We start from the raw sequence: 27,206 nt of genomic DNA, 5'->3' as shown, positions 1-27,206 counted from the left end.
TTCAAAGATGGTGAGTGGGAAAGAAAATATTATCAGACACTGAAGAGAAAAAAAAAAACCTTCAGATTCTGCAATTGTTCATGCGGACCTGTTTACCTTGCCACTACTAGTGGAAAGGTCCCTCGTAATGTCAGAGAAGGCAGTGGTTACTGTTGCTATGGACCAATTTCTTACTGTTGATTGCAATGGATAATACTTTCTGCTCTAACAATCCCTCTAAGTTTACCTTATAACCGCCCATTATCCTGCTATGCTTTATTGTAAATGCAGAACTTGAAGTAGTACATGGTTGTTGTCCCTAAGATTCAAGGTTTAACTTAGGCTACACTCACTTTCATAAAAAGAAAAAAGGGGTGGGAAAAAACTGCCCAGCCATTTCACGATGACAGTAGTACTATACATTTCCCAACTGGCCTGAACTTTAGGGGAATCCGGCTTGGATGAGATACTTGGGCTGTTCAGAGCCTGTGGGAATACAGCCCATCCCAGTAAAGCTATGCTGGACCAAGCCTAGAGCACACACATTTTGACAACACTGGATAACCAGCTCACAATGTTGTGCTGTTTTAGTTCTTTTGACCGCATGGATGATATTTGCTAAGTGGGACAGTTTTTAAAACAGCATTTTTTTCCCTGGTCATCAGCAATGTCACATGTTCCTCGTCAGTTTAGGGTAAAGTAACGCCAAGTCTTCCTGCGTTCAGGTCTGTTGTCGCTCCTAATTCAGTCTCTGTGGTTTGAGAGTTATTGTTACTCCTATTGTCACTTACTTCAATGAGTTTTAAGCCACCAGAAGGAGTGAGCAAAGCTTTTGTAAGTGATGCTTTTGCTGAATGAAAATGGTCCAAACCACAACACTTAGACATATTTGCTGCTTTTTGGCCATATTGCTATTTGACAGGGACAAGTAGAAGTAGAAGAAGAGGAAGCAGCCAGAGCATGATGGATAGATGGTTTATCTGTGAGGCAAACCCACAAGACTTAACCTTCTGATATATTCTTAGATACTGTTCACACCTTACATCTTCAGTTATTTATCAAGCGCGTCTTCGTAGCCATTAATCTAGGATAGGTGTTAAAGTACCTGAAGATGTGACAAACTCTGCAGCCCTCATTTCCGCTCTCCTCACTTCTACTACTATGAACAAGAATATTGAAGTCAGGGCAAGCACATTGCATAAACAGGTGCACAGGGTTTATCATGCTCCCACCATAGCCAATCACAATAACCATGAGAGCACTTGAGGCCTGCATTAAATCTTTAATTTGCTGCTAGCCGCACTGCAAAAGCAGATAATGCTGTTGATACATTTTCCCATTAGGGTCAGTCCTATCCAGCTGAAATACTCCAGATAAAAAACACAACCTGCAACCCTTTATTTTTGTGTTCAGCACCGGCACATGTCAGCTCAGCATGCTTCTGTATAGACAAAATAAACCTCATAACAGAGTTGGGATTTAAAAAAATGAAGGTTGCATAATTAGGGAAACTGAATAAACCTTAACTGCATAATAGCTTTTCATTTCAGTGTCAAGTGCACATTGAGATCACTGCTTCCACAGCCACCCCCGTGCGTACTCTACAATAAGCACTCAGTTAGGAATCACTCATGTCATAAAAGCAGTTACATCATCCCACGAAAGGAAGCACCTGCAGTGTTTGAGTGTGATTGAGGACAAACAAGTAGATTAGATTTTTAGAACGCGCAATGGGGGTTTTACTACATCCCATTACCGCGAATAAAAATCCTTAATCCTATCTGATATCTATAATGTGATGCTGATCATTTTTTTGTGCTTTATAAGGCATTAAATGTATAAAAATGTAACGGTGTAAAAGTGTCACGGTCTGTGATGCAGTCAGTATAATCAGAGTGAGGTATTGTTGAACAGCATTGTGTTACACAACACATTAAGCTTGATTGGTTGTGATACTCACATTTTGCATTAACAGGCCTGCTCTCGTGTTTGGAATGAACTGCTCAGGGTTTGTAGTTCAGCTGTGTGACCAATCAAAGGTGCTTGCTTTGATTGCTGTTGTAATTGGCTTTTTGCTTTTTAAGGTTGCCAATGCAGGGTTTTCATCTCATGGCTGTCAAAGGGTATTGTGTAAAACAATTGTTTGATATGGCTGCTTTCTGCTGTGGCTTTTTTTGTGATGATGTACTACTTAAGTTGTATTTTCTTATGGTTTAAAGGAGATTGAAGTACAATTTGAATGCTGTTCCCAACAATGAATAATTTAGTTAAAAACAGCAATAAGTGTGCATTCCTTTATGATCTGTTTTTATGTTCATATTGCCAAGTAGTAGTAGTAGTAGGTAGCGGTGCAGTTGCTCATCTGTTATCCCTACAGATCTCCATCATGCTTCATAATGCATCTGGGGATTGATGGAACATTTATCATCAGGGTTTAAAATATTTCTACTGCCAATAAATCTATGTGCAGAGTCTCATTGAAAAGAAGGCAATGTTGAAGTAGTGCATGTAGGCGCAATGAAGATCAGCTGTACCAATTTATACACAGTGCAGTCTTGTTTTTAATATTGTTTGGCGAGTCTTGTGTAAACTTTCCCAAATAAAAGGTTTGTTAATTGGTTACAAGTCACAACACTTCTTCAACTTTTCTCAGTGACTGACTTTAACATGCCAGTATCTCCTAGTGCCTGTCTGTGACATTGATCAGTAGCGTAACGGTAATGTAATTACCATATAATGTACTGTAAGTCATGTATGGAACGTTTACCTACAGTCTGCTGTCGTCTGTAAATTTTGTGATAAAATCCCCACGTACACAGCTGGTGCATTCTGTCCAAAAACTCATGATATTGTCGCCAAACGTGTTCTCTCCCTTTGTTCTTTTGTCTGACTCACACAATGGGTGCGCTTCTGGAGCAGCCATCGCATAGATACACAAAAGCACTAAATGAACAATGAGCATATGTTACATTTTCAACATTGTCAAAGATCATTGACAAGAGAAACATTTTCTTTAGTAGATTACATCAAATGTGTTATTCACAGCAGAGTTCCTGCTTTGTGTTTTGTAATGTTAATGTACTTGGTTTGGGATAACAAAACCTGTATTGAATTGATGCAGCTTTCCATACAATAGACCGTTGTGTTTGGACTTTTAAAAAACATATTGTTGCACTGTGTGCAGTAAAGCCTTAAATGAAGAACATTGAGGATATGGTGCATAATTGAGATGCAGTAGGATTCATTTTGCCCAAAAAATACACAATTACAGTCTTGGTTAATGAGGAGCAGAAAAGTTATGTTTGAAATATCACTTTATTTTGGTGATCAGAATAATAATCTGATCTGTGCCATACATTTTTGGATAAAAACTGAACGATGAGGTGCGATCTGATGCACTCCTAGTAGGAGATGTTCAAAGTGAGAGATGTGCAGATTAAGTAGAGTTAGAAGTAATGAACTCCCAAGTTTCACCCACAAGAGGCAATAACTTACAACTATAATCACCCCTTTACAGTATTTAAAGAACATCTCGCTTCCTTCATTTGTCAGCATGCAAAGAAACATCAGAGCAGGCTGTAAAGTAGGGAGTGATCACTCCTTAAACAATGTGTTATCTGTTACACCAAGAGACATTATCGACTGAAGCTATTTGGCCTTCTTTTGTCAAATATGACGAACCATTTGGGATGCGCTCTCCCATCTAAAAAGTGAAAAGTGAGATTCTTATTAATGTCTTTTAGCATTTACTGTAAGATTGGTGCATAGCGTGGCATGGAAAATGGGAAGACTAATGAGTTGTTGAAGCCATTTTTCATTTCACGCTGACTCCGAAAGCAAATTAAAAAATCTGCTTCAGCACTATTCAAAGGGAACTGGACCCCTGTTGTTCAAACAACCCTAACTAGCTGGATATGTTTAAAAAAAGAAAAAAGAAAAATAAATCTGCAGTGAAATGAAGCGAAATCCAGTTTAATTACTTCCCTTTTAGGTTTGTCTTGTACAGCTAGAATTATAGGGGAGTGTGAGGGGAGTGTCTGACACAGCAGTGCAGAGCTCTCAAAAGTCACCTTGTCTCAGTGATCAAATACCTTATAGTAATCAGTTAATGAATTGTCTGGGTATCTGTGAACTGGTGTAGGTAGTGTAGAGATACACAGCAGAGGAAAGAGATAAGGCTTTAGCACCAGCTGCTTGCTTGGATGTTTGGCCTGCTCTCTCTCGCTCTCTCTCTCTGCCTCTTATATGAATGCTATCTCTAGCTGGGTGCGAGCCATGTGGAGACCAGCCTGTTAGCGCGGGCTAATCACTCCCGTCATTAGAGCTCCAGCCCTCTCTTGCCACCACTGATTACATCTCAAAGTAAGGTGAATAGTTTGTCTCTGGTCCAGCATTCGCTAATCAAACTATCCCTTTGCTTTGTTTACCGTGCGCTTTCATTTTGGCGATTTTGTGTACCTATGTGCACATCATGTTTGCATGTGTCTCTGTGTTTGTGATGCCTGAAGAGGGTCGTTTTACATTTCTAGTTTTGAGTTACACACTTGGGTCAAGCTATTGGTGTTCACTTACTGTGACTGGTGTGTTACATACTAGGTTTGAAGGCTGTTGCTGATGTTTGGATCACTTTACTGTTCCAGTTAACAATTGCAGACCTGTGATGTCATCTGTTCAGACCTTACGGGTGCATAATATAAATGACGACACACTTTATGTTAGAGGAACATTGCAGTAATATATTTTGTGATTACTGTGTTCCGCAAAAACTCTTTTGCTTTTACAGAAATTGTTTATAGAGATGTAGAATGTGATTTTACTCTTACAAACTAGTATTGCCACCATCAGTCCTGCCTTTTTTTATTCATAATAACATGCTCATTAGAAAAAGTTACCACAGCATATGTCACAAAAACACGCCATGCAATACAAGCATACTATACAGAAATGATCAAATCCGCTGTTGGAGAAGGAATTCTTCTTTCATGAATAACGCCTTCTCCTCTTGTGCTCTGCCAACTCATTCAGTCTGGACAGCTGAGAGTCTGTACAAAGTTGTGTAGCTGTGTGACTGTGGATACATGAAAACGAGCTCCCCTGAGCTGTCTTGTTTTACTTGAATGAATGCATTTAGGAGAGGAGAAGGAGGAGGGAGAAATATGTGAGAATAGCATATTGAGTGGACACTGGTTGAAGTTAGTACAGTCTCTCCTGGGAAATCCAGGAGGGTTGACAGCCGTGCCAACTAGACGTACTTTTACATAAAAGTCTGAAACATTGCAAGGCTAACATGCACACACTCACCTTCACAGATGGAAGGGAATCTAGTCTCCACTTCACCTGAGCTGCAGGTCTTTGCCTGTGTGAAGAAGGCACCCAGAGGGAATCAAATGCTCTCATCAAATGCGATAAATAATTCACAAAGCAACCAGCCCAACCTCATTAATGATCATACATTCTTTTTCCCTCTAATGCTTGTATGGCATCCAGGTCTTTTGCAAAAGGGCAAAGACTGTTGCTTACAGGTGTTTTAAATATGAACACGACACAACAATCTGCATGCTATTATCACTCTAATTGCCATATAACAAGGTTGTAAACATGGTGATTAAACAAATTCTTGTTGTGTTGCAGTTTGTTACTCTGACATTAAAGCTGATATTTCATTTATGGATCCATGTGCTGCTGTCATCTCTAGGTTTTATTACTTTGATCTTTGTTAAATTTATAGTGTGTTGTTTTCATTTAGCCTCTCGATAAATGACACAACATTGTAAGGCACTGGAAATTAGGACAAGGAGGAGCCGTTGGAGGTTTAATCCATAAGCTTTTGTTAGGATGATGAGTTTGCAATTTTCATTACCTGCACCAAGGGGTGGAGGCTGATATGAGATTGATGAGGACTTCACTTTGTTTGATAAATGACTGTTTTCTAAAGTTAAAATATGAAGTGTTTTGCTGCTAAAATTGAAACTCAGAAGAGAGAGTCCAGGACTTTATTATCACTATACCTTTTCCACAACCTTGATGAGTCTATAGCCTATATTTTTGCCTCAGTGATGAAGTTATTTTTTGTTTTGGTGGACCCCAACTGGTGGCAGAATGTTAGCTCGTTGTAGCTTGTGGTCTGTTAATATCAAAAAAGTATAGACCACCTGGACACCTTCTCCAATGATTTCAGTTGTTTGGCAGAGGAAGACAAGTTGTCCTACACAGGGACAAGCTTAACCTTAGCAATGGTATGAGGTTTGCTGACCCGTGCTCATTGTCAGGGCAGTGGGTTGATGATCAAACTAAACGGCCGAAGTTATAGTGGCAAGGAAATATTTGTACCATACGAAGAAACCAAGCGTCCACACTAGAGAAAAACTTGAGGCATACAAACCACTTGACCCATACAGTCTTTGTGGTCATGTCAAGCACATTGAATACTTGGATTTATCTGATGTATTTTATGTATTTAGGACCAACATACTGCCAGCAGGAAGACGAAAACGAGCTACACAAGACGTGGTCTCCCATATAAAGAAGTCAAACAATTGACATTGAAGTGCGCTCGTATGTCTGGGTTAGCAATTCATCTTTGTTAATTATTTTATGAATTGTTTAATGTGTCTTAGCACAATTTAAATCACTATAAGTTCTGCTTCTTTGCGTTCTCTCCACTTCGCCTCTGCTGTTTTTCCGCCAACACGATGACCAGCCAACTGTTGTGACGTAACCTTGACTTCTATTTCAAATGGTCTGTGATGATGCAACAGTTAAATGTCTCAATTTTAAATATCTTTGGAAGAACATTGTGAAACTTGGTGTTTCCAAGTGAACAACCTTAAGTTTGGAAAACAAATTCTGTTTTTTTCCTCCAACATTTTTGAGTGGTTTATGGATTGACAGGTGTTTTCTATAACTTTGTAAACCCTTTGTATATCTAGGAAGGTAAATGCCAGAAATATCTCTCCATATGACCTGACATTTGTTGACATGTGTTGTGAAGTCAGACCAACAGAACCCACAGACGTTGAATTATGAAAGTTATATATCAAATAAAAGAAGCAATTTTAGCATTAAAAAATCCTGAATTAAAGTCTATTTGTACTTTAATTCTGACCAAGACAAATGATTCTTTAGTTTATCAATCATCAATCCATCAATCTTTATTTGAATAACGTCAAGTCATCATAAATGTTATCTTAGAACTTGTTACAAAAAGAGCACTTCCCTCTTAATAATATTTCTTGCAGAGACGTAACATTAATCCACCATGTGCTTAGCAAAGTTTAGCAATGTAGCAGTTGCAAGGAAAACTTCCTTTTAGCATACAGAAACATCTAGCGGACATGTGTTGAACAGCTAACTGCCGCAACTGTGTTGGACTTGGAAAGTGGGTTAGAGGTAGATGCAGAAAGACAGAGATGTATAGAGACAAACGGAAACAAACATTGAAATAGTTAGCAGAAGAGTTTCTAATTAATTTCCTGTCAATCAACAGGACAAATAGGGCTTGTTTTGTTAAATTGCAGTTTGAGCGTTGACCTTTCAGCCATCAGGGTCATTTGAAGACTAGATTTATTAAATTTACCTTATAAGACAGTCAGTATCATAGTTTATTGACCTTTGGCTGGTTATATTGGGTTTATATGATCTATTAAAAACTACAAAACAAAGTTATTGATGGTGAGTTTTTAGTCATTAGTATGCATCACTTTAGTGTAGTAATGACATTTTTCAAATATTTACCTAAATATATATATATCTAAATTTTCTTGTATAAACAGTGAGAGTGTTATGACCCATATAGCCCAGCACTAGTATTTGGACTGTAGAAGAATGAAAAATGTAACAGTCAAGATAAGAGATTGTCGGAGAGTGCTACATCAGTCAGATTATGTCAGTGAATCTCGGCTTTTCTGTGTTCGTCTACAGTGGTTGGCTCTGCTGTTTAATATTTAACTGACCCACTCAAAAGTCCTCTACTGTCAGATTCTACAGAGAAGCAGCTTCCACGCCTCAGCTTAGCAGCTGGAAAGTAACAGTGAGGTGTTGTTCCTGCGCTGCTTGAGTGATTCTAGCAGACATGTTTTGGGTCTGGATATTGAGAAGAAAAGCAAAAAAATATATTTTACTAACCCCTGAGGGAGAAATTCACAAACAGGATCCTATAAGGGAAAGATTTTTAGTGTGCCAAAGGTTTTTGGTGCCAAGGGGGGGGGGGGGGGGGGGGGCTTAGACAATGCCTAGGAAGTGAACCGGCACCTCTTCAGCCACCATTTCTGGTTTTTCAAATTTGGTCTGTATCGGATCTTAAACAGCTCTCAGGCCAGGTCGCTACAGACTGAGCAACTGCTGCCCCAATTGAGCTATATTGAAGAACTGAAAATATGTATACAAGTATTTTTTATTTTGGGCTGGGTCAGGAGGTGGTGTTGGGGAGGTTCAAGCAAACACGGCAGCACTGCAGTTTCATACTGATGTTTCAAACCACCAACTGTGTGAAATGTAACTATTTTGTCTTCCTAACCAATAAATAACTGTCAAATTAACTTGAATGTTATAGCCTTCAGAATTATTCAAAGTGTAGTTTCACTAAGAGACCAATAGTGGCAACAGGAACACGGCATGGAGAAGAAACCCTGCTGTTCAGTTGGCGTCCTACAGTGTGATAGGATGGAGAAGCACCACGACAACAACAAGAACTGAGCGAACATCTCTTCTTTTATCATTCTGACCTGCCATCTTGGAGACAGGAAGACTAAAGTTTATACTTGTAGTTGGGTTCCTCATGTCTTTGGAGGAGGTTAGTCGTGCATGGTTTACATGTTTTATGTCGGTGCAGAGAAATCAAAATGTCATCATCCACAGAAAAGCTAAGCAACAATGTTCTTATACCTACAACTTTTCTGTTGGATCCCCTTTGAGTCTATTTTTGAAAAGAGAAAAGAAAACCACACCCACATTTTTAAATGTGCCATGCTAATATAGGCTGTCAACCTCTTTAACAACAGGTGGAGGTTAATCATCCGAACCATCCGAGATACATCGTTTTTTAAAAAGTGTCAAACGATTTGTTGGGAAGCCATTCCTCATCAGTATTAAATATCTTTCTTTCTTTTTGTAGGATACATTTTAGGGCTTTTTGGGTGCATTTAATGTAGAGATAGGACAGTGCATAGTGTCGGAAATCAGGGAGAGAGAGTGAGGAATGACGTTAGGGAAAGGAGCCACAGGTTGAATTCAAACCCGGTCGCCCGCCCTGCCTGGAGGACCCCGGCTTTCTGACAAGGGGGGCACACTAACCACTACACTACCGGTACCCCACATTGCACATTGTACTGGACTGCATACTAGACCAGTCTGCATTTAACACAGAAACTATGAGAGGACTATAAGAGGACACATTCAGAGAGAAAAACAAGAGATCATGATTATACACCATTCTATGAAAAGTTGAATAGTTAAAGACAGTGCAGAGAAATCCCACACAATATAATATTTTAAATAGGGGAATTTTTTCTCTTAGATTAAAAAAGAATGTAATTACTTTCCCATGTTCTCCAAACACTGAATAATAACAAAAATCTAAAATGTTAAGTCCACCTAAAAACATTTCTGGAAGGTACTCTACTTGAATTTCAAAAATTATTTGAGCTTGTTTAAGTTTTGCATTCAGTTTGATCCTTTTGGTCGGTTGGCCACTTTACTCATGACCGAAGTTCTCTTGAAGCTTTCCTTGCGTGACTGTGACTTTTCTTATTCCACTGAGAGTGGTTATATTTATCTGTTTGTACTAGCTTGCACCTTTACATTATTTATAATACTGACTTTCTTGCAGCTGGTGACATGTTTGGCTTTAAAGGTTAATACAATGTTGTGATTTCTGTTATCGAGACATCTCTGACAGACTGTCAACACCAAAGTGTATGAACAGGAAGAGATGGAAAAAGAACTCGATGCTGGATCAGAGGCGATCGAACGAACACTGACAAAGGAAGAAAGATGGAGGCGAGCTTTTTCTCTATTTTTTTATCTTTCCAGGGAGTGCAAAGCTCCTGCACTCAGAGGATAAAGAACTGCATCTTCTCTCTCGCTGTAATCCATAACTGTGATTGCTTCATTCACCTCAGTGGCCTATCCATAAACCCATCTTTTGTTTCTTGACCACCCTCTGTATCAGAAGTTTAATGATTTTTCCACTTTTACCAAAGAATTAAAATTGCAGAGGGCCGTATATAAACATAAATGTGTCCTTTTTCCTTGGGCAGAAGCGTTTAACTTGAAGAGCGTTGTGCTTAGGTGGAGGAATATTACATGCTTTACGGTAGAGCAGAGTGGAATTGGAATGATGCCCTGAGAGTTTCATCAAAGCATTTTAGCCGCTGTTAAAATACAAATATCTGATGTATGAGGTCACTCCTGGGCCACTTTGAGAGGACTGCTTTGAAGAGAGGGTATTAAATCCATTTTTCTCTCAGAACTCAGTCGAGAATCTCTTCAGTTTCCCTTTTCAATAAGTTTGAAGGAACATTGTTGTTAGCATATGTAAATGAGATCCAGTGTTCCCATGTCACCCGACGAGAAGGAGATTGGAGGAAGCTATGGCAGGAAATAACTTCTTCTCTTCAGGGTGGCTGCCTGTGCAGGTCCTGGGTGTTCTCATGTGAAAGGGATCAAAGCAATCTTACTCAGCCCCTCTTAAGAACGATAGATGTATGAATGCGGGAAATCAAATCGGCTTCGAAAAGGGAACACCACTGGGAGCTTTGAAAGATGAGACAGCAGTGAGAGAATGGGAAACCAGTGTGAAATCACTCCTGTTGTTGCACCGTATGAGAAGGGAGCACAGCTGTCTGCTGCTGTCCTCAGAGGCTTTGAGCAAGATGTCTCTTGCTCGGGTGTGTTCGGGTGTATGTTACACAGAGTCATGAGAAGGCCAGGAAGTAAATACATAATGTAAAATATGTGTGAAGCAGAATACTGAAGAAAGGACGAGAGAGTTGTTATAAATGAAATGAAGCTGACAGTTTCAGTTAGTGATTTTGGCAAACATGCTTTGATATGATGCGTTTATGCTCAAGTGTCCCCTCTCGTCCCTTCAGAATGCGCTATGAAAGCTGATTTTTGCAGCTTATCGCCTGAACTGAGAATAAGCCTTGTGAGGAAGGTGTGACATCAACTAGCTTAGACAGATAGAAACGAGAAGAAAACTAAATTCCTCATACTGACACCTTGCCTTCCTCCCATGCTCGTCAGAGATGGGACTGTGGATTTGTGTATGCGCAGCACGACAAGGCTCCACATACCATCTACAATCTGTAAGCACTTCCACTTGAGCCTGAATAGGTGTATTTACTGTAAATCCAGTGTGGTTCAGGTACCAACATAATGTACAGAGCTGGGCTGCAGTTTGCTCTGGATAATCATTTGGTGCTGCGACGAATGGACCTTATCGGTCGAAGACTCTTTTTATTGTTTAACGTTTGGTTGACAATAGGGAGGCCGCCTTTGTTTCTGTATTTTTAAACATAAATATTTGTAATATTTCTTCCTGAAACTAACCATGTTTCATGTTAGACAGGAATAGATGCTACCATGTGTCTGAATGGGTCGCCAAAGAGTGACAAAGCTTCTGTATTTAAAGGGTCCCATATTATGCTTTTTCTGGTTTTATATGCTCTTTAGTGTGTTTTCCATGTGTCTTGTGCATGTTTAGGAACATCTATTTGCAAAAATTAAAAGTCTGCGGAAACGCGGCTTCTCCTACGTCCTCCTGTTAGCTGTAGCATTAGCCGCATGTAACGCTCGGTTCTAGCCCCCCTCGATAAAAATGTGTCAGTCCGACGTCATTGTCAGTGTGATATCACAGATCTAAGCCCATTGGCTCGTTGTGGCAAGCCCAGCAGCTCATGTTGCACGCCCGTTAACTTCTGTAACACGCCCACGATATGCCGTAGCCTGCGGTAGCACAGTAGTGCTAAGGTGCTAATGTTTATGCTCCCCTCGGACGGAGCCAGTGGCTGCATTCCCAATATGGTAAAAGAGGCGGGACATTTCCGAGAACCGCGCTAAGCAACTGACCAATTACGACAGAGCCGACAGGCCGACCAATCAGATCAGACTTGGCACACGTGGGGACTCTGAACGTGGGCACTTCAGAGCCTTAGAGAGAGAGTCAGAAGTGAGCCGGTGCATGGAACGGCAGTACATGAAAACAGACACTTTTTTCGAAGTTTAGCTATTGTGAACATACTTTAGTAGGTACATAGATTAAATATACGAACCCCAAAAAGGGCATAACATGGGCTCTTTAAGAAGGCATTGAGTATTTAAATGTGCGGTTAAGGTTTGGATTGTCAACAAGAGTGGATGACTTCAGTTCTATTTGATTGTGGTTTAAGTTTATCTCATGTTTCTTTTAAAAGTAATTAAGGCTGGAAAAAGTAAAAGCTTCTCTGTAAAGAGAAACTTTCAGAGCAGCCTCTGGATGACAGCATAATCCATTATTTTGAGTAAATTGAGAAATGTTCAGTCATTTTTTCCCACTAAAATCAAATGTTGTGCTCTCATACCAGTGCTTGAGTGGTTTGAGTTAGCTGATTTACAAGTTTGTTAGATATCTAATGTCAGAGCACGTACTTATTATGCAGATGCACGAATGTAGTAAGTGACAAGATCCGACTGATTAGGAAACAGGTGCTAAATGTTGCAGTTGTGGTTTTATTGGTGGCACACCAAAGATGTATTCATTGTCAGCCAGTGAAAAGAATATGAGGCTAGTTTGCTCTCAGCCCTCTAATTCAAACTCATGAAAGGCATCACTTTATATGTACTTCTAGGCATGTTAGAATCTTATACATCAGTAACCATGAGTTTTTGATATACTGCCCAGCTCAAGAGCCGCTGTTAATTAAACCATGATCGTAAATCCATTTATATGTCCTTGTGTGGTAAATTAAAGTTTTGCTCCATGTTGGAAATTGAATTGATTTTGGTCTAATCCAGAAGTAGCTAAATACATTCTGAGTGATCCAGATGATCTGATGGGATTTGTCGTTTACTACAACCAAAATTGGATTGCAAAATGAATATGTTCTTCAGAAATACTGACCCCTTGATATCCTGATGTTGTTATGGGTAGATGTCCATTTTTTGTTGGTATTTGGTAACATCTGTCCAAGCAAGGGGCTAGTGGGGTCGCTGAATGAAAACTCATCTCCTGTTTTTTTTTGTTTTGTCCAGGTGGGCAGGCAATAAGGCTTGACAGAAGATGCAACGGGGGTGGTGGCTCGTCAGATGGCTGGGGACAGGAATGGCAATCCTCTCTTTGGTAACCCACAGCTGGGGCCAGGACACAGAAGGTAAGAGCCGCTAGCACTGAAGCTAATACCCTCAGGCTTCCCCCTTCTTAAGATCAATGTGCCTGCACTGCTAAGATTAAACTTGTCATGTGGATGAGCAATGTGTCAGAACACCAGCATCATGAAAAACATTGAGTACAACTCCATGAATCTATGGTTTCTGTTTCTGAATAATGTGCTAAACTGAGGTGTGGATCCATCTAAAAATATTGAACCAGTGTTGGCCTAGCTACATGCAAAATGAACTAAGCTACTATTACTCTACATTAAACTTCAGTTCACTTCAGCGACACAGCAAAAGTAGCATTGGACTGATCTATACTGAAATATTTCTTAAATAAATTTCAAGTAAATAACTTCTGCCAGCGACTGAAAATCACTTGGTAAAATCTGTAAAAAAATAATAATTTTGTATCTCTTCCAAAACATATTTACAAGATGGTTTGAATACTATTTAAAAAATAAGCCATTCGAATAACGATTAACTGTGTATATATATATGCCTGTTTCTCACTATGCCGTAGCTAAGTGGATAGCAGAAGATCAATCTGTTTTTTTTTCAAATTATGCAATATTGATATGTTTTTGGAAGGTTTAATTATGTTTTCCCAATTAAAATGTCTTAAGTAACATAAATTATTGAAAATGTAAAGTCAGTGCGTAGTTGTAGAACTTTGAACAGAGTTCCAGAACAGTTTGATTCCTTTCACTTACTGTAGTAGGACCGTGGAGGCCACTCTCTCAGATGAGCTCTACACATCATACTTCAGTGCAAATAACATTGCTCTCAGTATTCTTAGTATCCTTCCTTTGAATGTGCATGGTTTTAAGAAAGACATTATTTAAAAAGAGGGTGTAATTCCAGCTTTCTTACCACCCAGTTCACAGATAATATAAAGAGGATTCTCCTTGTAGTTCCATGCGTAGGTTCCCGCATTACAGAGGAAATCTCAACATTTTATGGTCTCAATTCACTGACTTTGTAGCAGATGCCAGTTAAAAGTGAATTTTCAGCTGCAGGAGATTGGCAGGTCTTTAAAGATAGCGCTGAGTGGAAGCTGCACATGCAGAGAGGCATGCTTCCCCCCCCCCACCCATGTGGAAATATTTCAGGTCAATTTTGAGATCCGTTTCCTTCCTTTCCTATTCATCTCCATCCTGATTCTCAAGCTGTTGGATACCAATTTTTTTTTTAAAAGAGAATAATCTCTGCTTACTGTAGCTTGAATTGAGATTTGGTTTTTAAAAGGTTTGCTTCATGGGTTTGTACAGCATCATTTGATGACTGACTGAGCCTTTGAAGGTGAATGACTGCCTTGGGGTTTTGGATGATGTCTCTCTTTACTGCCCTTATAGCGTTCATATAAGTTTTCATCCGAGGAGTGAGGATGCCACTGACCACCAACTAAAGAGAACTACTCAATGGAAAATGTGGTTGTGGGTCATTTCTTTTGAGTCCCCATGAAATAAAAAATTCTATTTCCAGGTTTTAATTCAGCGATGGAGCATTATCTGAGTATCTTCAAAATATAAATATTTGTATTTTGTCTTCCTTTAAAACTTTTCAGATTTCTGATGATGACTCATCCTGCACTCAGGGACGTTGACTCATTTTTCAACTTATTAAAATAAAATGTCGAAGCTATCGATTCTATCAAATTCAACCCAATGTTATGTCCCGCCTTCTATCTTGTAACTGGTTTTATCCCCTTTCAATTGGAAATACGTCATGACACAGCAGTTAGATACTCTTAAAGTTCCCTTAATGGGAAAAATACTTGAAAGTTTAAGCCTTGAAATCAACCCTGCCCCTCGACACAGCACAGTGATTATCAAATAATACACAATCTTTTCCTTGGATTATCACTGATCAATACATTGGTTTCTGCTCTGATGTGATCAAAACCTGTCTTGGCACGTCCCGCGACCCTGTAATAAGAAAGCACCCCAGTGTCATAGTTGCAATGCAGAGTAAGAAGCTGAGAAAGAGTGTCAGAGAAGCTTTGGTTTGAAGGATGAGGGTGAATGCCGATGCCGTTCACTTTTCAGCGTCCTTCTGAACTTGGTTTGATCAGAGAATTTTCACCTCCCTAAACACCACATCCCTCATCTTCTCACCCATAAATCTCCCAGCTCGGCCCAACCTCGAGGTGTCCTTGGCTTTTGGCTCTCTGCAAACTTGTTTGTTGTGTGTCTCTAAAAGAAAAACAAGAAAAACAAGAAATTTTCAGTTGTGTAGCAATTCATGTCGCAAATTTACAAGTGACATCAAAGTGTCTTTGTAATCTTTATTGAATTAACCGAGGGAAATATGAATCTCAGGCTAGTGATTTTTCGAACTGGCTCACTGAGAAAAAGGGTGCTGACCTTGACAATGACAGGATTTCTTCAAATCGATTGCCTGATATAACTTCAAAGAAAACATGTACCTTCTTGGATGAATGTGTTCATTCAGGGCTCTCTTTTTTTATTTACGCCAAAAACCTTTTCATGACTGTGTCCTGCAATGATGAATTCACCAATAAACAAACATAAAACTAAGCAAAGATTCTCTACATCTTCCAAGAACACAATGTCCAACTCTCTGTGTCTATCTTCCATTTCTACTCCCACATTCCCTCAGTTTTCTGTCCCTTAATTCCTTTCCCTAACACCTCTTCTGCTTTCATTCTTTATTATTAATCCCATCTTCTGTTCATGTTATCCTCCTTACAGTACATCACATTGGTTCTTGCTCTTCAGAGTTACATTGTTGACAGTAAATATGCATGTAAACAGCTCAGCGTCCGTCCTATATGTCCATTGATCCTTGCGTGACATGATACTAGTACGCCTAGCAGTCTGACAAATGACAATCGAAGGACAAACTTCAAGCCGAAGCAGAGCAGACAGATGCACGCAGTCCATACCTCTAAATCCCTCCATCTCTGGATCCAGATGTCCAGCAACTGCATGCTTAGTTATGTGTGTGTGTGTGTGTGTGTGTGTGTGTGTGTGTGTGTGTGTGTGTGTGTGTGTGTGTGTGTGTGTGTGTGTGTGTGTGTGTGTGTGTGTGTGTGTGTGTGTGTGTGTGTGTGTGTGTGTGTGTGTGTGTGTGTGTGTGTGTGTGTGTGTGTGTGTGTGTGTGTGGTGAGGTAAGGATTAGTCGCTTGGTGGATGCTTCTGCCATGTGACATCAGCCTAACTCCCTCACTCACTATTTCTATCCCTCTCTCTTTCCCACTTTTCCCATCTGCACACCCGTCCTGACCCACAATTGTTTGTCTATTTCTGGGATTGTCTGATTAGAGGCCCAGATGTGCAGACTTTGTCTGCCTGGAGAAGCCTGTGGAGGGAGCAGCGGAGAGACCGTTGGGGTGGGGTGGGGTGGGGGGGTTTAATCTGCCTGCCAGTTGGCTTTAATCAGGCCCCGGGCAGCACAAGAAAAGAGGGGGAGCACTCTCAATAAGACCGGGGAACCTTTTCGGTCAGGGGTCTGTACAAACCGGCTTACACTGGAGCTCAGTATGTGAGCGTGTGTGTGGTGAACTGCTCATCGCCAGTGTGATTGCAACCTTTGCCCTCCTGCCTGTGTGGTTAACCTCACAGAGAGACAAAGATAGGCAGCAACATGGGAGACGTCTGAGCAACAGTAGGAGGGGGAAGGCTTCAGCTGGGGATTAAAAGTCAGTAACATAATCCCCTTCTCTCTTCCATTATCAGCCACTAATGATTTGGATGCTGCAGGAATTCTTTCTCTCTTTCTCTCTTTCTTCTCCCCACTGTTTTTTTTTTCATTGCCTGTCTCACATTTGCTTTTCTATTTCGACATTTTCTACTATGCTTGTGTGACCCTTAAAAAACAAGCAGACACGTAAAATTACAGCGAGAAGCCCCGCAGAGACAACAGCACTTCTAATGATGAGCGGTTCGAAGAGAGAGAAATGGAAATAGACAGAGACAGCAGCAGTGATTGCATTCCGTGTGCCAAACACATATATGCTGCAAGAGGAAGCAGAGAGCTCTGTCTGACTCAACATTGATTTAGCTGTGACAGCGAGGGGATGGCGAATGTTAACAACATTCTTTGATTGTTTACAAAAGAGAGCTGACTCAGATTACTAGAGTGTTGTGTCACCATGAGCTGGGTTTGAATTCTTGGACAGTTGTAATAATCTAATATGTAATAATATATCATAATCTTAATTTATAATTATATCATAAATAGGAGGCTATCTTAGATAATAATACATTTTATTTAAAGGTGCTTGAGGTCACCTTACAAAGCAGAGATAAAAATGAGCATCAGATTAACAATAAATTGATCAAATGAACACAAAAGAACAAAGTTACAATATTAAATCACTGTGAAGAGGGCTTGCGAGATAGGATGGATAATAGTTAGGCTGAATTTGCCAGTCTAAAAAGATGTGTTTGAGAGGAGATTTAAAAATGGAGTGAGAGTCAATATTGCGGCTGTCTGGTCGGAGGGAGTTCCAGAGGTGTTGGACGTTTGGGTGGGTGATGCAGGGATTTGAATTGAAGAAGAAAACCTGAGAGTAGGGGTGGGTGTGTTGATGTGCAGGAGTTCAGAGAGGTACAGAGGAGCGAGGTTATGGATGGCCTTAAAGGTGAGGAGCAGAATCTTCAAGTCAATACGGTTTGTAATTGTGAGCCGATGAAGCTGTTGATGGTAGGGGCTGGGATTTAATATGTTTTGACCTCTTCCCACTCCTTTTCTGCATTACACTTTCCACTGTTTGTAATTAGGGCCCGGTCGATATGAGAATTTTGGGGCCGATACTGATATCGATATTATAAAGAGAAAAAAATCTGATACGATATATCATTTATAGATCTATCTTTGATCTGTAGAAATTGAAAGATATAGACATTTATGGTTTTGATCCCTCAAATGCAGTTCTCAACCCCTTATAATGCTTGTTGTAATCCACAAAGCGAAATTGTTTTTGACTTGTGATTAAATCCAGTCATTTCGGCGCATATCTGCGATCAAATTAGCCAATACGATAGTTACTCCATATGCCAATATTGGCATTTATTATCGGCTGGCCAATGAATTGGTCGGGCTCTATTTGCAATTATTTATTTTCAGTTTTTATTTTTATTTTTTTACACTCTACGTCTTTTATTACATATTCAGATTAAAATTCTAATCAAATCAAACAGTTAGCTGGCAAATGATGTGTCGGTATGTGTGTGCTGTTTTGAAAAATGAAATGGCATGAAAACAAAGCAGCGATACTGCTCAATATAAATAAAAAAAATGCACATTAACTCGATTTTCACATCTGGAAATTCATACAGCTGTTAACAGGTTAATTTAACTATACATGAAGAAGAATAGATGAAGTTACACTTTAAGAAGCAAAACATTTACCCATGTGTTGTAACCATATTTCAAAAATATTTTAAAAAATGAGCTCTTCTGGAACTGAGCTTCTCCTTAAAATGTTTAATGACTTGTGTGTTAAGCCAGGCTGTATTCCCATTACGTGTTTAAATATACAAATGCTAATCCACCACATTATAAGATTTCAATAGACAACATAATAAGAAGATTTGTATCAAATCAGGTTTATAATCACTTTGTCAAATAGACAATATAGTATGCATCTGATTTGTCAGTATATCGACTTTTTAAGGTCATTGTTTCCTATACGTTGGCCTGAATAGTGCCGTGACTTTTAAATACATGCATCACATCGCCTCAAGTGTTCTGAATGCTGTTTAGCCTTTAGGGGTTAACCTCTGTGTAGGTTCTCAGTCATCCAGGTCATGGTAAATCCAAGCTTGATCCAAAGGCAACTGGACTCATTTGAAGATCTTGATGCAGTTAACCTCTCCTCTGAATGGCTGAACTGAAGAAGCCTTTTGGAGGAGAGGTGAAACGTCTACAAGGTCTTCGACTTAGTCAAGATGTCTTTGGATCAAGCTTCGATTTTAGGGATTGCTCGATCACAGAGACAACCAAAAAGACTTACAACAGTCTGTTATTTCAGTCTTCAGTGCATAATTGAAAGACACAAATACATTGATTTAACACTCAAACGATGGTCTGTTGCAAAATGTTAAGAAAGACAAAAGTTCCTAAATGTATAATTAAATAATAGAGCCATTATTGCTTCTTCTTGTACTATTTGCGGGTCGTGGAACTGTTGTGTAAATGCAATATGTAACTGGAGGGCGAGACGTGTTCTGAATATCAGCAGGGCTGTGATTAAGACATAGGAACAAGTCCGCAGTCCTGTGAGATATTGCTTGAATGAACCATAAGGTACAAATAAATAAATATTTAAGTTGCTGCATCAATAGCTGCAACAAAAGCATCACAAGCCATTGCTTCTGAAACTGCTCATTCAAGCCTTGCTTCTCTTTTTTTCTTTATCTGTAGCCTTCTCTGTTCCTCTCTAAAACACAACTATTGTCTGTAACTGTTAAAGATGTTTTGATCTTTGTGTGAATATGGAAGTGACACATCTGTATGCAGTAGTGTGCATAAGGTAGAGTTGAGGGTAAAATGCTCTCCACAAGACACAGGTTTGGTTCTTTGAGTCATTTATGCTCAACGTGTGCCTGTAAGAAAGGAAAGTGCGCTCCATTTACCATGTACAGTAGAGTATATCAGCAAAGACACATTATTAATCATTTCTCCTTTTTTTCCTTGAGGGTCAGATTTTCCCTTGACAGAAAATTCCCTTCTTGCAAAGAGGTGGACATTTAATTACGGCTAAACTCAAGTCAAGCTCATCCTTTTGTCGTGCTGCTGTTTGTCATGACAACAGTCAACCTCAGCGGACCTTTTGAGCTATCATTTGTTTATCATAGATGACAACTGACTAGCTGCTCAAAACTGAGCTTAAGGATTGTATTCACAATGTTGTTTCTTTGTTATTATAGAAACCACTAACACATTGTAGAACACAAAGCACTTTATTGTGGTTGATGATGCTGTTTATAGAGACATAAACTGTTTACATGGTTACCTGAAACGGCAAATAAAGTCCATTAAGGCTTTTCTGCCAACATAACCTTTATTTATTTTTAAATCTTAATTTTATCAACTCAAAATTCAAGGCTGTGCTGGCTTTGGTTGCTTTTTTTTATGTCTTCATGCAATGCCAAGGATCTTCAGCATTGAAATAAGAAATACAACTTTCAATAGCAAAGTGTCTATAGTGTAATTTATTTTACAAGTATTGGAAAGTAACAGTGAAAGGTAAAGATAAATATAAAAGATAAAGATAAACTTTATTGATCCCCCGTGGGGGAAATTTGTGCATTATTAGGTTTGGCGAAATAAGAGCCATACCTGTACATTAGGATCAAATTAAATACATAAACATGCAATACATATGCATACAATGTTTGGCTATCAAGAATCACTAAAAAATACATTTCCAGAGAAAAAAACAAAGATCACCTGCTTAAGGCATTAAGACATGACTGTTGCGTACACTCAAAAGAAGGCGCTCAACTACCTGTATGATTTGACAGACGACCCCTGTGGACAACCATCCCCATCCCCTTTACTACAACACAGTCAGCTCATCTGCTCTGCCCTGCTGTCTGCCCATGAGCAGCTATTACCTGCCAAAGTGTGTGGCACTGGCTGGACATCTGCCCTTTGTCTTTGTCCCCGTCATCTGCAAGGCCCTGCTGGACCCGTCCCAAAATGCCTCTCTGCACCTCTGGACAAAGATACATGAGAAAAAAACTAAATCAATCCAATTGGGATATTGAACAAAACAAAACACAGTGACTCTGTTTTCCTGTCTCCACTTTTTCCTGGGCCAATGCCACCCTGAGGATAAGTCACAACTCTGACCTCAAACCTTTGAAGTTTTTCATGTAGCTCCTGGTCTAGGCAGTTGTCCGCAGGCACCTATGGTAGAGGTTCATAGACGTTCTTAGGTTACTTTTAAATCACAAATTATTGGTTTACTTGGCCGGGGCAGATGCTGTGTACATGGACAATTTTCCATTGCACTGCACTCTGGTAGTTTCCTTTGGCATGATATATCCTTGGAACCAACACATCCATCAGTCAGTGTTTGTTTTTTTTTACATAGCGCCAAATCATACTGAAAGTTATCCCAAGACACTTGAAAAAAAGATCAGGTCCAAATCATACTCTGTTTTATATTTATTTACAGAGACACAACATTGATCCACCAATCAGCAAGCACTTGATGACATCTGACAACAGTTTTAAGAAAAAAAAACTTCCCTTTAACAGGCAGAAACCTTGTGCAGAAACAGACTTTTTGGTGGACCACAATCTGCCTGCACAGGCTGAAAAAGTGGGTTAGAGGGAAGACGCAGTCAGAGAGAGATGGAGATGACCGAAAACGTAGTTTCCGACTTTCCTCTCCGTTGCTTCTGCCCTCATTTTTGACATTTTGTGAGTTGGTGCCCACATCGTGAGAAGGCAAAGGTGTCTCCCTGCATTTTTTTTAATTTATTATTGCATTTCTGAGCTATCCAAATTAGATCCCTCACATCCTTTTGTGAGATTGTTGTAAAGGTGTGCGGGATTAATTGAGACAGTGCAGCCTCCTGGGCCGCGGTGCTTGTTAGGGAGCATTGTCCTTTAAAGCCTTTTTATTTTTAAGTCCAAAGGGGGCAGCGGTTTGATTTATCGGTCGCTAAAAAGGTGGTGCTGCAGATGAAGCCATGGGAAAGCGCCGGCTATTGAATCAAGTGTCAGGTAAAAATGCCTTTTGAAACTAAATGTCAGTGAGCAGGATTCATCTGGCCTCTGCCTTGCTGCTCTGATAATGTAGCGGTCGATGAGCTGCCTTCTAAAGACTTGAATTGCTAAGGATCTTTTCTGCATCTCAGACGGTGCGATTTGAAAAGAAAAATGATGAAAGGACCGTTTATGGAAGAAAAATCTCTCATAAACATTGGTCGTGCATTTCTGTCATTTAAATGGATACACACTCTGCAGTCGACTCAGAAGTAATTCAGTCCACTGTGAAAGATGAATTTAGCCATCATGACTATTTGAAGCAGGGGCGTGTCTATAAGGGTGGGCCACCCCAGTCTGAAAAGGCTGGACACGCCCATGATTTGAAATGCAGAACATACGCAGTTTATCTAAGATTGTGTATGATTTTAAAGTTCCCTTGCTATGCAAGCATGTCTTGTGTGACTCATTCCATGAAGTTCTGCCCTGATTTGTATCCTTTAGAAAAAATGGTCATAATTCTGTTGGAAAGAATGTCTTACAATTTGATTGAAGCTTTCTCGCATTGATTCTTTTCCACTTGATTCCTCTATGAGAGAGCAGTAATCACTTTGTAATTGAAGTTTTACAGCTTTATGATCGCATTGTTGGGTTGATTAGTGAGAAGACCTCTGAGTGAGAGCAAATTACCTAAATGTTCAAATTAGAAGATTTTGATAGTCTGTGGATTAGGCCTGTGAGGTGTACAGTGCCCTGATTACCTCCTTTGTGATTGAATTCCTCTTCTCCCGTTTGTTATGACTCCCCGCTTTTGAAATCCCTCTCCTCTCGGTCTGACGCCAGCTCATCACAACATGCCAACAAACCAAAGTTAGTCTGCAATGCTCCTGTGGTGTGAGATAAGAATAAGTTTAATGAAATTATTGGCTTTGAAGTCATCCTCCCATGGTAATACAAAGTTTAAAGTGTGAACTTCAAACAATGAGTTATTTATTAAGATTTACTAACTGGACTAAATTGTTAGGCTTTACTTTTATCTCCTTCCTGTTTGTGTGTAATCTTATCTAACCCTTTCATTATTGGCTCATTACCCGAGTATAGAAAGGCTCACTCAAGCATGCATATACTAAATATGTGACAATGAAAGAGCCATAAACCTAAGTTAACATGTCTAGTTTATTATTTAGGTTCTAAATCTTCATACAAACATTATTACCTATCAGTGAGATAGAGAAACTCAAATATATGTTTGTACTTAAACTGAAATAACGGCACACCAAGCAAAAATAAAGACAAGAAGGGGCTTCAAATGTGTTTTAGCCATGACAGTATAAAACATGGACATAGTCCCAGTGACATCATCCGTAGGTTTCAGAAGAAGCGTTTTGAAGCCCTACACTGGCGGTCATTGGAACTAAACCATCCCCACCTAACTTTCCGATAACTCCAGAAACAGGCAAAAAGTCTCTGGAACTGCAGTATGAGACAATAATGAGAAGGTTAGATACAATTACCTAAGGTGTTTGGTGCTTTCATATACAAGATTGAAGCATCTTGGCAAACATCTACAATGCACCTAACTGTCAAGTTTCTAGTTGGTACATTGTGGCAGCTCCTGTTAGTTCTTTCACAGTTACTGTATAAAAACTCCTCACTTGGATATGCTCCCATGTTGACATGACACTCCCTTCACTTACTCCTCAAGTTAAAGACCTATGAATTAAGTTAATAGTAAAATAGTAAAATGCAAATAGTGAAATAATTATTTCATCCAATGCTACATGATATTCCAGTATTTTTGTGATGATATTTACTTTTATAAATACAAAAACTTTTGCTAACAGAATCACTCAAGCCTTACCAGCCTCCTTATAAAAACAACAAACATTTTTACCAACAAGTGAAGCAAGTAATGGGCACACACATCTATTCTCAAGCTCGGCGTTCTGTAACAAAAGCCTGATGGTTGACTTGTTGAAAATCTACAGGCTGGGTTAAGTGAGCCTCCAATTTCTTCCTGTTTGTATCCTATAACATAGAAATCTTGGCTCTCCTGCTGTTTGATACCAGCCTTTTCTGCGGCAGCAATTCATTTCTAATTCTCTGACCGTGGAGGTGGCTCTGCAGGATTAGTCATGGTTTTTCCAGATAAATGGATTAATCCATAAGTACTTTTCCAATTATGTATGTTTACTGAACATATATGTTGGGTTCTGCAGGTTTCACTCTGCAGTTATTATCGTGAGTGCTGCAGCAGAGCAAATTTATAGGACTGTTTGGCACAAAAAAAAATGAATCACAGGGGCCGTGGGGTATTAAAGTCGACTGTTGTGTCTAGAAGACTTTTAATGGGTGTGAAGCTTTCTGTGGAGATCATTAGAACAAATCACCTGCTGCTTAAAGGTGTAAAGTTTGGCAAGAGGGTAGGATTATTTCAGTCTTATAGTGAATATGATTTAGTAGAATTTGTTGCTTTGACTGTGCTTTAGTGTGTTCATCACATGTGTTTGTGTGTGTTTGTGTGTGTGTGTGTGTGTGTGTGTGTGTGGGGGGGGGGATGTGCGTGCCTAACTACCTCAGTGCGACATATGTTATTGCCCTGATTCCAATGTCGCACCATGAGCGGTATAAATGGAGGAGTCATTCTTTATCTCTACTTGATTCTGCCTTCAAAGCAAATATTTCACATATTTTCCTCCCACTGCCACAACTACAACTTAAAGCTCCACACACACACACACACACACACACACACACACACACACACACACACACACACACACACACACACACACACGCACAAACATGTGCACCCACTTGAACAAGCATATGCAAAACTAACAAAGCAGACTGCCTGTGATCCCTTAAAAAAGCATCTAAAATGAGTGCAAGTAACTTTAGTTCAACACGCTCTGTGCACACACCCCCAACCCCCCCCCCCCCCCCCCCCCACTTCACACAGAAGATTTTCTCTCTGAGCCGGTTTTCATACTTATTTTGACGTTTTTTTTTTCAAGTTGTTTATGTCTCCAGTTGTGAAGTGTGACCCACTTGCTCTGCTCGTTTTGTTGCTTTTGGAGGAAAATCTTATCCTTTTCTATTTTCCTTGTAGCAGATGGGTACAGGATGTCTAATTGCTATAGAGAGAAAAAAAAATAGAACGAACAGCGAGTACACCTTACAGGAATTAGCGGTGCAATAGGCGTATATAATTAGTCCTCAAGGATTAAAGAGGAAAAAGGAAGGTTGGCTATGTCGATTTTTCCACACAGATGCTTGAATGTCAATCTTGGCTCGACATAAACTGCTTGAAATGTCCAGATAAAGACACTACATGAAAAAAGGTTACCAAGGCGATAAATTTGCAATCAATGATTTCCATGAATTTTCCATATTTTAGCTTCAGGTTTTATTACTGTTTATTTGCTAATAATCTTGTGTTATCTGTACTTTAGAAACAGTCATGATTAAATATGCAGACATCACACTGTAATGTTTTTACCTCTGATTAATACGCTCTTTAAGACCACATTAGTAAGGCCCATGCAGGACCATGCATATTTGATAAGAAGAGTATCCACTGTTGGGGAGCTGGCAACAGGTGCATAGTAACGCAACTAAAGCCGGGCAGCAGAAGGTGGATGTGTAACTCTATAGTGCTGCCTGTTGACGTGGTGTCGCTGACTCTTGTGTCTTCTTTTTCAGTCCATCTCTAATTACCTGTAATGTAAGCAGACACCACCTGACACCAAGCTGTGTGGGATTCAATATCTGAGAAGGTGGAGGCAGAGAAAGAGAGATAGGACAAGATGCTGAATGATTTCCACATGAGTTCCTGTGCTCTTTGATTAGGCTTTCCATTTTCTAGAACACATGGTGGCACTTAATATAGTGAGAAAAAGTGTTTTTTTCTTATAGTGATTCATGTTTGAAATGCATCTCACTGACTCTCCAGATAAATAATTTCAGCTGGTAGCTACTGGAAGCAAGAACAGATCTGCCGGCTGTCTTTGTTCAAACTGTGTGGTTCCCTAACATCCACCAGTTCTCTGGTGAAGTGTATCCTGACTCTCGTTCCCCCTATGTTTTCTAATATCTGTTCTTTTATTTAATAATGATCTTCTTTCTCCTTTCCTAACATCAGAGCTGTTTTTCAACCGACTGTTTCATGCTTTCTTTTCTTCCATGCTTCTACTCCGCTCCCTTCTGGCTCCACTAACTTTTGACCCCTTCAGACTGGCAGTATGAGGGTAAGAGGGCAAAAATTCTTTGTCTTTTTTTCCTTTAAAAAAAAAAAAATTACATAACTATACACTATTCCCCCTGCTTCTGTTCCGCTCTCTTTCTTCGTCTTCCCTGCTGAAAGTCATTTAATCCTGAACTTTCCTCACATCAGCTGCAGAGCGTGTTTCCTCGCTGTCTCGCTCTCCACACCTCCTCTTCCTCGCTGTCTTCTCTCCCTCTCCACCTCCCCGGCTGTCCCATCTGCTGCTGTCTGTCAGGCTGCCATTACCTGTGTCCCGTGTGCTCGTATACCATCCAGCTGCTTTGACCTCCATCTGTGAAGCTGCTTCTTGTCACTGCTCTGCTTATGATGTTGCCACATGCTTTGACCACCCTGCTTGTCTGGTGTCAGTGCCGTAGTGTCGGTTCCTGTTGATGTTTGTGCGGTAGCAGTCACTGATGCCACCTGTTGTATAAACAAAAAAGGTGAATCAACATGACAGTGAAGCCCCTGAACAGTTTGAGTTTTATTTCCTCTGACCAATGACATATTTACAAAGTCAGTGACTGTATGCCAGGTGTTTTGTCCTCACATTGCTGTTGGCTATGTTAGGACCAAACTTTTTGCAATGTTTCAATCAAATTGTAAGTATGTTGTAACTTTATTATAATATAAGCATAGAATTAACATTATCTGAAAGTAAAACTACTCATTGTGCAGAGCCAGACCTTTGTGACCAATACATTTGACTTTTTCATCATGAAATGTGCTTCCAACAGCACACTGGTATTAAGAAGTGTTTTCTGTTAGTAGCATGTTGCAGCTGGAGCTGTTCTAGATTGATCTAGTTCTAGAATGTGCGACTTTTTGATCCAGTATAATGCGCCCTTGAGCACCAGCATTAAACCAAAGCAAACTGCTGTTTGGCGACACATCCGCTCTCCTGAAGCGACACACCTCC

General features: G+C 39.8%; 1 protein-coding gene across 1 annotated transcript in view; it reads left to right on the top strand.

Moving 5' to 3' along the window:
• The window catches only part of LOC109981938 (protocadherin-15), a 233,723-nt gene that overhangs the window by 54,143 nt on the left and 152,374 nt on the right, over positions 1 to 27,206 (top strand). Inside the window, exons 3-4 of the mRNA XM_065959676.1 lie at positions 13,210 to 13,328; positions 26,256 to 26,270. Coding sequence (XP_065815748.1) covers positions 13,238 to 13,328; positions 26,256 to 26,270 — 106 coding nt within the window. The 5' untranslated portion in view covers positions 13,210 to 13,237. The remainder of the gene's footprint in view (positions 1 to 13,209; positions 13,329 to 26,255; positions 26,271 to 27,206) is intronic.

Source organism: Labrus bergylta, chromosome 10 (assembly GCF_963930695.1).
Source record: "Labrus bergylta chromosome 10, fLabBer1.1, whole genome shotgun sequence".
Classification (NCBI taxonomy): Eukaryota; Metazoa; Chordata; class Actinopteri; order Labriformes; family Labridae; genus Labrus; species Labrus bergylta.
Note: the sequence above shows the minus strand (reverse complement) of the source record. Positions and strands in the feature narration are given on the sequence as shown.